Source organism: Drosophila nasuta, chromosome X, assembly GCF_023558535.2.
Source record: "Drosophila nasuta strain 15112-1781.00 chromosome X, ASM2355853v1, whole genome shotgun sequence".
Classification (NCBI taxonomy): domain Eukaryota; kingdom Metazoa; phylum Arthropoda; class Insecta; order Diptera; family Drosophilidae; genus Drosophila; species Drosophila nasuta.
This window is the reverse complement of record NC_083459.1, coordinates 28,691,376-28,706,129: the sequence shown is the minus strand read 5'-3', so window position 1 is coordinate 28,706,129 and position 14,754 is coordinate 28,691,376. Positions and strand designations below refer to the sequence as shown.

General features: G+C 35.2%; 1 protein-coding gene across 1 annotated transcript; it reads right to left on the bottom strand.

The window, feature by feature from the left end:
* Positions 1-4,749: 4,749 nt before the first annotated feature.
* Positions 4,750-5,551, bottom strand: LOC132795867 (RNA-binding protein 7-like). The gene has a single exon (XM_060806795.1). It carries the CDS (start codon positions 5,453-5,455, stop codon positions 4,988-4,990), a length of 468 nt encoding a protein of 155 aa, XP_060662778.1. The 5' UTR covers positions 5,456-5,551; the 3' UTR covers positions 4,750-4,987.
* Between the last annotated feature and the right edge of the window lie 9,203 nt (positions 5,552-14,754).

Genomic DNA, 14,754 nt, shown 5'->3' with positions numbered 1-14,754 from the left:
TTGTGCAAATTTTGCCCGATTTTCAGCTTTTTCAATATTAAAATGTTATTCAATTTTTACAAATTTTTGTAATTGAAATTTTCAAATAAATTTTTTTTGTCGATTTTCTGTTTAAAAAAACTTGACCGTTTTTTTGTTTAAGTAATATACAATTTTTTTTTTTGTTGATATTGACATTATTAATGTTATTTAATATAACAATGTTTGTCGATTTTGAAAAGTTTAACCGATTTTCAGTTTTTTTCAAGAAAATGAAATTTTCATCGCTATAATTTTGTACATTTGTCCGCACATAACAACTTGATTTCGAAGCCCAATGATTACAGGGTATTGTGAGAAAAATTATTGCATATAAAGCTCACCTGGCTAGCGAGCAAGAGAGACAGAGAGAGAGAGAGAAAGGGAGATAGAGGGTGAGGGAGAGGGAAGTCCCAGACAGAGATGGGAGCGAGAGGTAAGCTGTAAATGTTGGACAAAGGGGGAGCAATAAACTTTTGGGCGCCGCTGTCCGTCTCTGTGTGTGTGTGTGTGTGTGTGTGCGCCACGCCCACAGCTATACGCACTCCCTAGTCAGCTAGAGATTTGTATTATCTTTTCATACATATCTACAACCAGACAGACACACGTATATATACATATGTATATACCAATAATCCAACATTGCTTTTAGCATTCTCCGCCCATTCCCAAAAAATGTACTAAAAAAGTAGCAAGGGGGGCAGAAAGGGTGGCGCAAGGTAAATGCCTGCGAGGAGCTAAAAGAGTTTTTCCGACCAAAGCCAACACAACGCAGAAAAACAAAAGCAACAACAAAATGCAAAAACAAAAACAAAAACAACAACATCCTGACCCATCTCATACACTGACTGACCGAAGCCGAAGCCGAAGCATATCGCAGATAGATATGAAAATTTCTCAAGATATGCGAAATGAAAATGGTATGATGGCTATTGAACAATGAACAAAAACTCTTGAGGTATGAGAGAGATGAACTCAACAGATGCAAAAGAGAATTTGCTAAGATAATTATTTAAATTTGATTTTTAAAGAGTTTTAGTTGAGGCAAAATGAATTGAGCGGAAAGGATATTTAATTTATTTATATGTATTTCTGACAGAGAGAGAGAGAAAGAGGTTCTGTTTAGTTCTTATTACAAATATTGTACTAAACAAGTTTCTTTAATTACTTTAATAATCGAAAAGCAAAGATTTGTCAAACAAATGTATTTTTATTCTAATTATATCTTTAAATTAGGAATATAAAGATTAAAGAATGAGTGATAGAAATGCTTTAATTTAATTCTTTTTTGTAATAAACAAGTTACTTTAGGGTTTCTTCATTATAATAATATCGGGAAGTTTAAATCCTTTATTTTGTTGATATTTCGAAAATTCGATTTCACATTTTCAGTGTTTGCGCAATACCGACGAAATTGAAATTGGGAAATGCATTCAAATATATTTCGTTTGCCATAAATTGCAATTGTTGAAGCAAATATTGTGTGGCCATTGTTTGGACTAAAAACTTGTAACAAATATTTGTGAATTCTCGTTCTCGTTCTCGTTTAATCTTCATCTATAAATTTCAGAGAATTTTTGCATATTTTTCTCCTTTTATTTGGCAATCGAACGAAGCGCAGTCTCCACATAAGTTTAGGCTTGTTTGTTGTGCTGCCAACTAATATCTTTCATCTCTAATCCCTAATGCTCTATCATTGCTCACCGGCTTTCAAGCTGTTTTTTTTTCGGGCATCTTTTTGCCGCGGGATTTTCGCAGAAGAGTGCAAAAAGGGCACAAAAAACTGGAAGCCGACATTGACTTAATAAAAAGAAAAGACGAGGAAGAAAAATAAACGGGGGAAGAGGCAACAACTTAAGCAGCAGTAGCAACAACAACAACAACATCAGCAGCAACAAATCACAGTGTACTCAACTACGCCAACCTGTGCGCCTCCCTCCTCTTATAACCGTCTGCCCCTTTCCCTAGAATTTCGATTCGCCCACGACAGACGTCCCAGCTGCTTGAACCCTTGAGTTTATGCTCGTTTAGCTGTTTCTTTTTATACTCGCTACCCAAAGTGTAGAAGGGTATTATAGCTTTGTGGCGGCAGGAAATGTATGTAACAAGCCGATCCTATAAAGTATAAATATATATATTCTTGATCAGCGTCAACAGCCGAGCCGATATAGCCATATCCGTCTGTCTGTCTGTCCGTTCGTATGAACATCGAAATCTCAGAGACTATGAAAAATAAAAAAAGTGAGTCTCGATTTTTGGTACATAATAATAAGTATAGACTTTATGATTCCTGAAAATTTGACGATCGGATGAAAATTATAGAACTCATATAAGAAATATTTTTGTATGGGAAAAACCGACTATTTAACATACTATGGGTCTAAAATCCTTTTACTGTCAATCTGGTATATTTTGCACTCCATGGTGTATATAATTTAGTATATTTTTTTTAGTATTTTGTACTCTATGGTATATTTTCAATATTGTACTATATTAATATGCCAAGTATAATAAATGGCATATTATATTATATATATTTTCAGTATTTTTTAAGTATATTATTTTGGTATATTTTAAGAATAATACCGCATGGTTTGGTTTTATTCACAATCGGTAGCGGATATCTCACAGTCGAGCATACTCGATTATTTCTTACTTGTTTTCATTCGTTCGGTGCTCAGTTTTTCCCGTGATACCCTCTAAATATTAATATAGCTGCAAGTGGGTGGTTTATATTGTGGCTGCTTTTGCAATAGACAGGTAGAAAAGAAAGATGAAATGCGTGACATTATTATTATGCTTTAAGCATAGATTACAAATAAATTTATAACCTAGCGAAAAATTTACTAGCGTTGGCTGCCTTTGACCTTTCTTATAGTTATAGTTCACAGTTAAAAGGTTAAGCAATTACAAATATAAAACTACAATCTTCTAATAGGATCATAAAGATTTTATTTCGAATTTTAAATGGAATTGCAATAAATGTCTATACAAAAATATTTATTGCAATTCCATTTAAATATATTTAAACCCAATAATTTGTGATCATATTTAAGGATTGTAGTTTCTACAGTTTTATATAGTTTTTATAGTTTCTATAAATTTCAAATTTGATAAAAATGTTGATATAGTATATTTATTTGTAGGGTGTTTGCAAGTTCCACACACACACATTTATTTTTAATGCAGCCTTACTTGTTTACATTATTTTTGCCGAAAGGGCAAAGAAGTGTTGCGCATCCTTTTTTTTTTCCTTTCTTATTTTTTGTTCATGTTGTTAGCCGCCGAAACATCGTGGCATAAAGATTATTATGAAAGTATTTTGCTAAGCTTCTCGTTCTCATACTCGTTGTTGTTGGTGTGTTCTCTCGCTCGTGTTCTTGCACTTGCAGTGGAATCTGTTCCCTGATGTAAACCGATGGGATGGGGATGGGAGGGAAGCAAAAGTGTGACGGCGTAAGACAGGAAACTGTTCCATGTATGTATGTACATACATACGTTAGTATCTGGGTGTATCCATCTCTGTCATGCCATTTGGCTGGGCACTCTTGAGGGCTTAAGTGTGCATGCATTACGGCATCTACAGCTACAAATATGTATTCACTCCTCTTCACTCTCCACTCTCTTTATAACTACTTGTGATGCTGCTGCTCAAGCTGAAGCACATCTTGTGTGTGCGAGTATGTGTGTGTGTGTGTGTGTGTGGCATCCATCTAGGGATAATTTATTAGCGCACTGCTTTTAAATTTGATCTCGACTCTGCTACGTGGCAGCTGGCTTGGCTTGTGGCCAATGCAACCCATTCCCATTCCCATTCCCACTCCAATTCCAATTCCAATTAAAAGCAACTTTGGCAACAGATTGCAGTCTAGACCTGGAATCAAGCAATTTATATTCATAAGTAGCATTCTTCTCATAATTGTGTATTATTAAAATTACAAAAAAAGACACACACTACATGACACGTAACTTAAAATTAACACTAAAGTATTTCTAAAGCACTGGCTTTTTTTATTAAATAATATCAATTGTGAAATGTTTGAATAAAGAAACTAATTCAGAGAGTTAAAATATATACTTATAACAGCGACTTATCAGAGCAAACATCGTAATGAATTAGTTTAAAAGCTACAGTCGAGTGTGCTCGATTGTGACATACCTGCTACCCATTTTGAATAGGAGCAAAGCAGTGCCTCTCCCAACTGGACCAACATACATTTGTCTGCGAAAGTACAGCACACTCCATTACAACAAAAGTCAAAGACTCCGAGGTCAATGGCAAATTTCCCCGGTGAAGCAGGCATTAAAATGTCGCAGATGGAATTGTTTCCGCCCGTTTTAAAAAGCAATGCACTGTTCAACACATTCGATCAATTGGATTCCAGCAAGTGAGAGATTAACATGACTGATCTGACATTCATTGTACGCTTAATCCGCTATCACTCAGATTTTTTGGATAGCTACATGCATTTAGCTGACGCGATCTGTTCGAAACTTACGTTCACAAGTAGCTCAGGCATCATGTCAAGCAGCCAGTAAACTTTAAAGTGCAAGTCGCTTGAGGTTGATGATTTAGTCTAATTGCTTCTTACGTGCAAATGCCACGCGTGCCTTGGAGTCGATGATCGATCACTTGCAACCGACAAAAGTCGGTCAATCGCAATCATTTCTCTAACAATGCTTAACTGTGTGTAAAAAGTTAAATACAAAATATTGTGTTGTCAAAGCGAAATAAATGTTATTTTATTTGTATACATTCTTTGATAACTCTCCTAAATCTCAAAGCAATCATTTCTTGCCATGACTATAGCCTCGATCAGATTGTCGATTACCTTCACTGCTGTTAAGGGGATGTTGTTGATGCATTCTACGTCGATTGCCCTCATCCGATTGTCGCCTTATATCATCTCTATTAAGTTTGTTTTTGTTATCATGGATGCTGTGACGAGAATGCCTCGGACCGACATGATCATTTAGTGGCACTGCCGGAGGACCCATGTCGTGGGCGAACCGATTGCGACCTAATTGAGACCTTCTTGTGGAACAGCTCCAATCCTTGGTACAGCTTTACTGCATACGGCACTGCACTTCTGTGTTGATATGTAACAAAACCAAAATTCCGTTGTCGTCCGGTATTATCCAAAGGAATACGTGCGCTTTCAATGGGGCCAGCTTGTAGAAATACTTCATACAGAATCTCTTCTGTAACGCGCTCGTCCAAATTATGGCAGAACAAGGTGCGCATCTGCTCTTCATCCTCATCATCGTCATATTCCTCATTGAATGCTTGGAATTGTGGCCCAGCTTGCGGCCCGTAGCCAAAGTTTACACCATTCATAAGATCCACGGCATGCGGATTCGAAAATGTTGCAGAGGCATTTCTAAAAGCGTTGCACATTTGCTGCTGTTCAGCAGAATATAGCAAAAAGTTATCCATTGCTTAATAGTTTTATTTAAATAGCTAAACTATGAACTTAGATCGTTTTAGCGAATAAAATATAAATGTGTTTCTTTTTTTTTTAATCGATAAATTCAAATGCAGTTCTGCGCAAGGCTGCCAACTCGTACATGTCAATGTGACCAAATTTTCAAAAATTCAAATCAAATTTATCGAAACAAATAAGTGTATTTATTAATTAACAGCATAGTTTGTTAATATATTTATGTATTGATTATACGAACAACTATTTCAAATTAGCCATATGACAGATATTAATGGGAACTTTTGATTCGCAAAGTGTAACGATATTTTTCGATAGACGATAACATTGATTGTTGTTGATGCCTCTGCTGAAATTGTTCGTTGTATTTCAAATGATATCAGTACTACACGATGCTAGTAATCAACACGAGAACCAGAAATGAAAATAGTAGCTCTACAATTCTGTTTATCAGTTGCGTTGCAACAAGGTGCTGCACTCGAGTCTTATGAAAGTGGCTATCTAACCAAACCTGGCGATAATTATGGCAGTATCATGCTGACCATAATTTCAAAAATAAAGCAAAGTACTTAATGGTGAAATTCAGGACAACGAAATTGCCGCCTCTATTTCTATTGGCAGATCTTCCTGACAGAACGTACTTGTATCACTGAAAATGCAGTTTACAAATATTTGTCTCCAGAGCTTAAGAAGCTTCAACTAAAGGCTGGTGTACTACTGATGCATTCGATGGCTTTCGCATCTCACTTGATCCAGATACCCCCAAGGTCGATCGAGATGCAGTTTTAGTCCAAGAAAATGTCACTAAAACCGGTTACAGACCTGGTAATAGGCATGAGTCGTATGATCTAGAGCATACTGTCCTTATTTTGCATTATCTGGCCTTATTTACAATATCATGCTTTGTCACTGGCATTGCGTCAAAAAAAAAGTATATGATCAATTTGTGCGGCCGAATTTCAAAAAATTTAACATGAACGATAATATGGAGGCGGATCCAAACTGTTTCATAAATACTTTACACATTTTTTATCTGGTTCCAATTAAATTTTCAGGATTCCTAAAGACTGTTGTTGTTATTATAAGTACATTACAAATGATGTTGCAAAAAAACTTTTATCTGTAGTTCTTATAGTCTCTGAGATCTAGGAGTTCATATAGATGGACGGACAGACAGACGGACATCAAGAATATATATGGAATTTATGGGGTCGGAGATGATTCCTTCTGCCCTTTGGGTAGCTTGTCTAATAATATTAATTCTAAACAGTTTGAATAAAGAAACAAATTGAGTGTTCAGTTTAAATATATACTTATAACGCCTCAAATATCTATCGAGTTATCAACACGCATTATGTGCATACAGAGAGCAGAGCAAAGATCTTAATAAAAAAGTTGCCTACAATTCGTGATGGATATCAAAAACATATCTCTTAATGCATTCCACCAGGGCGAGAAGTTAATTTATGCCAAACAGTTTGGCTGCATGCCCGTCGTTGCTTTTGCCTTGCCTGTGTTAAGAGGGGGGAAGTTCAACAGGGGTTTTTTTGTGGGAGGGGGGAAGGGACCCTTTTTTCGGGCTTGTGGGTTTTCAGTATTCCCTTGTAGCACTCAGTCAAATTTCATATGGTTGTTGTTGTTGTTGTTGTTGTTCCTGCTGTGTGTTTTTCTCGTTTTACATTTCTCGTTTTTTGAGTTTTTTGGTGCCTTCGCTGAATTTGGCATATGGCAAACCATTGTAGAACAAGCAGCTTCGGGAGCCAACAAAAAATACCCTATTGTGTGGTTGGAAAATGGGTAGTTTGCTTTGCATTGGCAGCTGTTAGGAAGGTAGATTTTAAGTTTTTTTAAATAAGAAATTCAAAATAGCACCAATTTTTATTTCTGTCCATTTATCTTTGTCATCTAATCCTTGTAGTAAATATTCCCAAAATCCTGTTGGAATTTGTCGGGAAAAAACAAACACTAAAACAATTTGAAAAATATGTAAACGTTATTCTTATAGCTCTTATAAAAATAAGAGATATTTGGAAAGTTGCAAAATATTTTACATCGAAAATACGTAGAATATAGTAAAGGATTAGGAATCAAATTAGATCTGTCTTCAGTCTGAGGAGAATTCTTCAGTCGTATGTGCTTTTCAGTCTTTAAAACAGTGATAACATTTCCAATTCCTAATTTATTCTTACAAGGAATCAAAATCAGATCAAACTTCAGTCTGATTCACTCTTCTAAGGGAACACATTAGGCGAATACTTTAGGATGACTCTTCCCAAGTTTTTTTCAGTCTCTTCTCGCAGTGATAACATTTCCAATTCCTAATTTATTCTTACAAGGAATCAAAATCAGATCAAGCTTCAGTCTGATTAACTCTTCTAAGGGAACACATTAGGAGAATACTTTAGGATAACTCTTTACGAACACTTTTCAGTCTCTTCTCGCAGTGATAACTTTTCCAATTCCTAATTTACTCTTAAGCATTTGAATTGTATCTCATTTAATTTACTTTTCTCCTTCATTATGTTTAACCAAGTCTTGTGGTTTATCTATATTTAACACTTCTGTGAAATCTGAGCCACTTTTAGTCACCTTTGTGTGTGAATATTTTGTTCAAGTGGTCCCATCTCCCCTCATTAAACGTAGAGTATTGGTTGCGTCGAGCAGACGGTCGTGTCGTTGTTATCTAACTGGCATTCATTTTGTTGTTTTTTTGATGAAGTGAAATGAAATAATGCAAAGCTGTTGCATAAGTGCATTTGTCTGTTATCCTGGAGAGCATTTGTTTCACGCCAATGCCAACAACACCGCGAAGGACGAAGGACGAAGGACGACGTCGACTCTCCGACTCTCTGTGCACAGTGCAGCACTTGTTTTCAACGGAATCAATTTAGCGTAAGAAGTTTTTCATTTTTGTGTGCTCTGTTTTTCTGATGCTCGCTCGCAGCGCCAGTTGGCTTGTCATGTGCAGGAAGCCGACTCAGCCTAGGCGGCAGCAACAGCAGCAGGAACAGCAGCTGAAGCAGCTGAGCAGGAGCTCAAGGACCTGAGGACTTTTTGGACTTGAAGTTGGCTTTCGGGTTTTTTGGGGGTTTTGTTCGGTTTTGGTTTTTCGGTTGGGTTTTGCGTTTTAGGTTTTGCGTTTGCTCTCTCTGTTTTTGGCTCTTTGTTTTGTCGGGCATGTGGCGCAATTATGCCAGGACTCGCAACTTGACTTGACTCCTGTTACCACCGACTGGTTGACTGACTGCCTGACTCCCTGACTGCCTGCCTACCTCTCGCTCACTCTCTGGCGCTCTTTCAGCAGCTCGCTCTATTAATCAAAAGTTATGCAAAAAGCCAGCGAACTGCTGTTACTGCCACACGACTCCTTTGCTTCCTGCTCCTGTTACAACTAAGGTTGTTGTTCTCGTTGTTGTTGCTGTTGTTGTTGTTTGCAATTTAACTTTGCTAGCAGCTTTACATGAGTTGAAGTTGTCGTGCCATACTTATAAGTGCGTCAGCCACAGCCACAGCAAGAGCCACAGCAAGAGCAAGAGCAAGAGAAGCTAGATATAATATTTTATGAAAGCACCCCAGTTCAACCATTTACCCATTCCCCCTTCCCCACCACCATTTTACTTCAGCTCCGAATTCGCAGCTATAAATAAATAAAGCAGCCAAACACAATCAAAAACCAATGAAGCAAAACAGCAGCAACCGCAAATGACACGAGTAACAAACAACAAACACACACTGCTGAGCTCAGCAGCCTTATCAGCCTTCATCCTCTTCATCTTCATCATCATCGTCTTTATGTCTATCTCTATCATCATCATCGTCATTATCCTGGCTAGCTAGTTGACTGGCTGGCTAGCGTTACGGTCAATGGCTTCTGTAATCCTTTGCGCTACTCGTTCACTTTGTTTGTTCACCGTCTCAGATCGAAAGAAATAACTAAAACGACCCATCACACACACATACACAGCGCAATTCTACTTTGACTTGCGACTTGCGAAGAAGAAGAAACACACACACACACAGTTTAAATCTTCGACTCGTTGTGTCAAGTCTCATCCATTTGTCAGCTTAATTTCCATGGCAATTGATGACAGACAGCGCAACTATTTTATTTGCTAGTGCAAGCGGCTTATATTCTATTATATTGCCAGCTTAAAGTTGTCTGAGAATTTACTGGCACTTGAAGAAGTATTGTAATTGTTTTTTTTTAGCAATGGTTGATTTGCTTGAATATTGGTCTCTTTGAATGTCGATATACCGATTATAACTTTCGGTATATGTCATTACTTCATTATTCACTTTTCATTATTCAATGCTCTTTATGATTGTTGATGTACCAAATATTGCCGAATATAACTTTCAGTATATGTCATTATTTTTGCACTATTCAGTATTCAATACTCTTTTTGAATGTCGATATACCGAATATAACTTTCGGTATATGTCAGTATTTTTTTCACTTTTCATTATTCAATGCAATTTTTGAATGTCGATATACCGAATATAACTTTCGGTATATGTCAGTATTTTTGAACTTTTCATTATTGAATGCAATTTTTGAATGTCGATATACCAAATGTAGCTTTCGGTATATGCCAGTATATTTTTGCACTATTCAGTATTCAATGCTCTTTTTGATATACCGAATATAACTTTCGGTATATGCCAGTATTTTTTCACTTTTCATTATTCAATGCTCTTTATGATTGTTGATGTACCAAATGTTGCTTTCGGTATATGTCAGTATATTTTTGCACTATTCAGTATTCAATGGTCTTTTTGAATGTCGATATACCGATTATAACTTTCGGTATATGTCAGTATTTTTTTCACTTTTCATTATTCAATGCTCTTTTTGATTGTTGATGTACCAAATGTAGCTTTCGGTATATGTCAGTATATTTTTTAACTATTGACTATTCAATGCTAATTTGTAATGTCGATATACTAAATTAAGGTTTTGGTATATGTTAGTATTTCAAATTATTTAGTCAGTACACTCTTTGTATGTCTATAGACCAAATGTAGGTTTCGGTATATGCCAGTATTTTTGCACTATTCAATGCTCGATTTGATTGGTGATATACCAAATATAGCTTTCGATATATGTCGGTATATTTTTGCAGAATTCGCTATTTTCAATTCAATGTTCTTTTTGAATGTTGATATACCAAATAAAGCTTTTGATATATAATATGTTAGTGTTTTTGCATTATTTAGTCAATACTCTTTTTGAATGTCGACATACCAAATACAGCTTTCGGTATATACACATGTCAGTATTTTTGCTGGAGCTTTCCGATAATATGAAATATTACAACTGAACTAACACTGCTAAGTGGTTTCTATTTTTTTGATTTTATCTAAGAGTTCTTGGTTAATCTTTAGTTGCAGACTCGATTTAAATACCGTAATTGCTTTTACCAAAAATATTCTTTCCTCTGTTGCAATTCCTACCAAACAAATGTTTGAAAAATATAAATTTTAATTAGACTTTCATCTGGTTCATTATTAGTTCATTAAATGAGGTTAATCGGGTTCATAGTTATTCCAACTGCATTGGTCGATAGCAGAGCAAAAGTTTTTGTTTGTGTTTCACTGATTTCATTTTAATTACGCTACAAATTTAGTGTCGTCACCTTGTCTGCCCGCTTGCCAGTTTCCCTCTCTCTCTCTCTCTCTCTCTCTCTCTCTCTCTGCTTGTCTTTGGTGTTTTGCAATTTACTGAGTTGACTTTTTGTCCCGCAGCTAAAAGTTACCTCTGCGACTCACCCAAAAACTTAATAAACGAAATAAGCAACCGCAATTGTCGCACGTCTACAAACCACATCCACATCCACATGCACTTCCAGTTCACAGCAGGCATTTTCCTTTATCATCATCCACCCTCTTAGCCATTGAGTTCACTTTGTGCCAAGTTTTGTGTTTAATTTAATTTGCTTTAGAATTTTAACTCGATTTTGTTTCATGAATTCCCGTTTAGCGCCTGCCACAACTTTTTAATTGCCAGGTGGTGCACATGTGGTGGCGCCTTGTGGTGCGTCACCTACTCTCTATCTATCTGTCTCTCTCTTTTATTACGTTTCTGTCTCCTTCTCTGGCGCTTACTCTTTCATTCTCTTCTACGTCTGAGTAACCATAATTTTAAAACTAAGTTAATTAAGTAGACGCGCAATTCTAATTAAAGTCACTGGCTAATCACTTGAGTGTCAAAATGAGACTGATGAACTAACAACTACCCTGTCGACTAGAATTGTAGAGTTCGAATGGTTTCAAATACTGTATCCAAATTAAAATACTGAATATAATCCAAAAGCAATTTATGGTATATCAATATACTACTACATTCAGAATATATCACGAATAAATAAAAAAAAATGTATACTCGTCAAAACTTTCTAAATTAAAATACTAAACAAAACACTAAAAATATACCAAAAGCAAAATTTAGTATATTGATTTACTACTTCATTCAGAATATACCATAAATAAATCAAATGTGGAATACTCGTTAAATCTTTCCAAATTAAAATACTAAACAAAACACTAAAAATATACCAAAAGCAAAATTTAGTATATTGATTTACTACTTCATTAGGAATATACCATAAATAAATTAAATGTGGAATACTCGTTAAAACTTTCCAAATTAAAATACTAAACAAAATACTCAAAAATATACCAAAAGCTTAATTTGGTATATCGATATACTACTAAATTCAGAACTATTTATGATATAATAATGAAAAAGTGTCGTTAAAAACTTTCAAATTAAATACTGAAAAAAAAAACTAAAATTTACCAATTTGGTATGTTGATATACTGCTACATTCAGAAGTAAAACTGTAAAATTTGTTTCACTATTACTTTTTTCACATGAATGAAAATATTATAAATTATTTTTTCAGTATATAATAATTTGCAAATTAAACATATATGGGCATTTCTCAAAGTCGCGAACGTACGTTCGTACGAGATAAATTAGAAAAATAAAATCGAAAACAAACGTTTCCTGAAACTTTTTTTTTACTCTTCGATAGCATTTGTTTAGCTCTTTGGTTAGTGTAAATTATGGGGCTTATCGATTTTTAATTTTCAAAATATTGTCAAAAAACATGCGGTCGCGAACGTACGCAAAATGGAAGTCGACTTTGGCTTAATACAGTAAAATGCAAAACTCTGCGAATTGAGACGGAATATTTTAAAGAAATAACTTTACTTTTAAAGTAGAATCATGTAGCTTTCTATTAAGTCTACTCCCAAGAAAATATCTCCATTTATTTATTTTTAATTTAATTAAGTTCCGGTCGCGAACGTACGGTCGCGAACGTACGATTTTTCCATGTTGTTTTATTAATAAAATTTTTATTTTTACCACAACTTTTTTTTATTAATAACTTCATATTTCATAAAAACAAAACAAACAAACAAAACAAACTCAATTTAATGTGTCTAATAACATTTAAAAGCAAAAAAAATAAATTTTTATTAAATATGAAATTTGTACTGAAATTTATTAATAGCAAGAAAAATATGTAATAAATAATAAGTAATAACTAACAAGTAATAAGTAACTGCAAACGACATAGTTTTCAAAAACAAAAACAAAAAAAAAATTTTTTTTTTTAAATCCATGCGACGCTAGTAAAAATCGACATATGCTTATAGGTAAGGTCGCGAACGTACGCTACTTTGACAATCAATAAAAAAAGATTGGTTTGAGTAACCCCAACGATTTTTATATTTTTAATATATATACCAAAATCACTTAACACGAGAAGTTTCATTCACCTGCTTGCACTTATTGCGGAGCAATTACAATAAAATGATGTTTTTGGTCGCGAACGTACGATTTGAACATAGATAAGAAGCAAAATAAAAATAAACAGTTGATTGAACATATTTTCGCTCACTTTGCATTTTTTATCTTATTATTGGATTGCTATTAAGAGATTTGGTAGAAAAAGAGCAAACATATCATATGTTTTCTTTGTGAAATAATAAAACATAAAATGCATACAAAAGGAGCTAAAAGAGAAAAATTACATTTTTCAGTTTGCAGGCAAATTTTTTATAAAACAACCGAGATATGCTACGGATCCATTGTATTATGAAAATTTGGATATTTCTTTATGACATTATACAAAAAAATACGATGAATGTGAAGATTTTTTTTTTCGGTCGTGGTTTACCTTTCTTTGAGAATTGCCCATATTTAAGTATAAAATGGGCAGAAATATACTGTCATAAATCGTACATGTGTTGTAAATACATAAATTGTATATTTTTACAAATACATAATAAAATATACATTAAATGAATGTAAATAGAATAAAAATATTCACTTACTTCAGACTCCAAATTGAATTTAGTTATAAAATGTGTCAAGCGTATGGAAAGTGTTTGTTAAACTACTCTTTTGACTACTTGTGAAACTACATGACATGGTTATGATAATCGCTTTAGTGTCGCACACAAAATATCATGACTTGGCCTTAATAAATCTGTGAATTCAATGATAACTAAGCAGACACTTTATGGCTTCCCAGCAGCAGCAAACTGACAGACTTCAAGAATATACTTTACTTGTAAGAGGATAGTGTCAAAAAACGGGAGTGAGAGTAAAAGCAAACAGGCTGAGCAGTAATTTTGATGCTGTCAATAATGGAATGCTGCATGCGCTTAATGCGTATGCTTAATGCGTGACGTTGCTCATACGCCACCGCGCTGTCGTTTGACGTTGACTTAAACGTTTGCACCATTTGACTTAATGAAGCTTAAAGACAATAAAATGCTTAAGCACACAGTGCCAGTGACCGAAAGAACGAGCTCGTGGGCGTGGGCGTGGGCGAGCAACTTTGTCTCGAACGTCGAACGTTGAACGTTGAACGCTGTACGTTGAACTTCTTCGCGGCCGCGTCATAATTTCTATGAATTTTATACACTTTGATAAGCATTCAATTGGCATGCGAGTCACGTTCGTAGCAAGCGGGGCGAATGCTAGGCTGCCAGTTAGTTGCCTGATGCTGATGCTCTTGCTCTTGCTGTTGCTGTTGTTGTAAAGTGTTGTTGCTGCTGTCTGGGCAGCAATGTAAATCAGGCCAGTAGACAATTAAACGCGCCGGTCACGACAACAATGTTTGGGCTAATGGAACTGAAACTGCAAATGGAGCAGGACCTCGACTTGGACACAGCAGTTGATGTATACTCTCGTCCCCACCCCTTAAAAAAAGTACGTGAGTTACTGTCGAGTGTGATCGACTGCGGAATACCATACTTTCTAAATTAAAATAATAAA

What these genes read in the sequence shown, in the direction of transcription:
- LOC132795867 (XM_060806795.1), bottom strand. Translation starts at nt 5,455, where the DNA reads ATGGATAACTTTTTGCTATATTCTGCTGAACAGCAGCAAATGTGCAAC.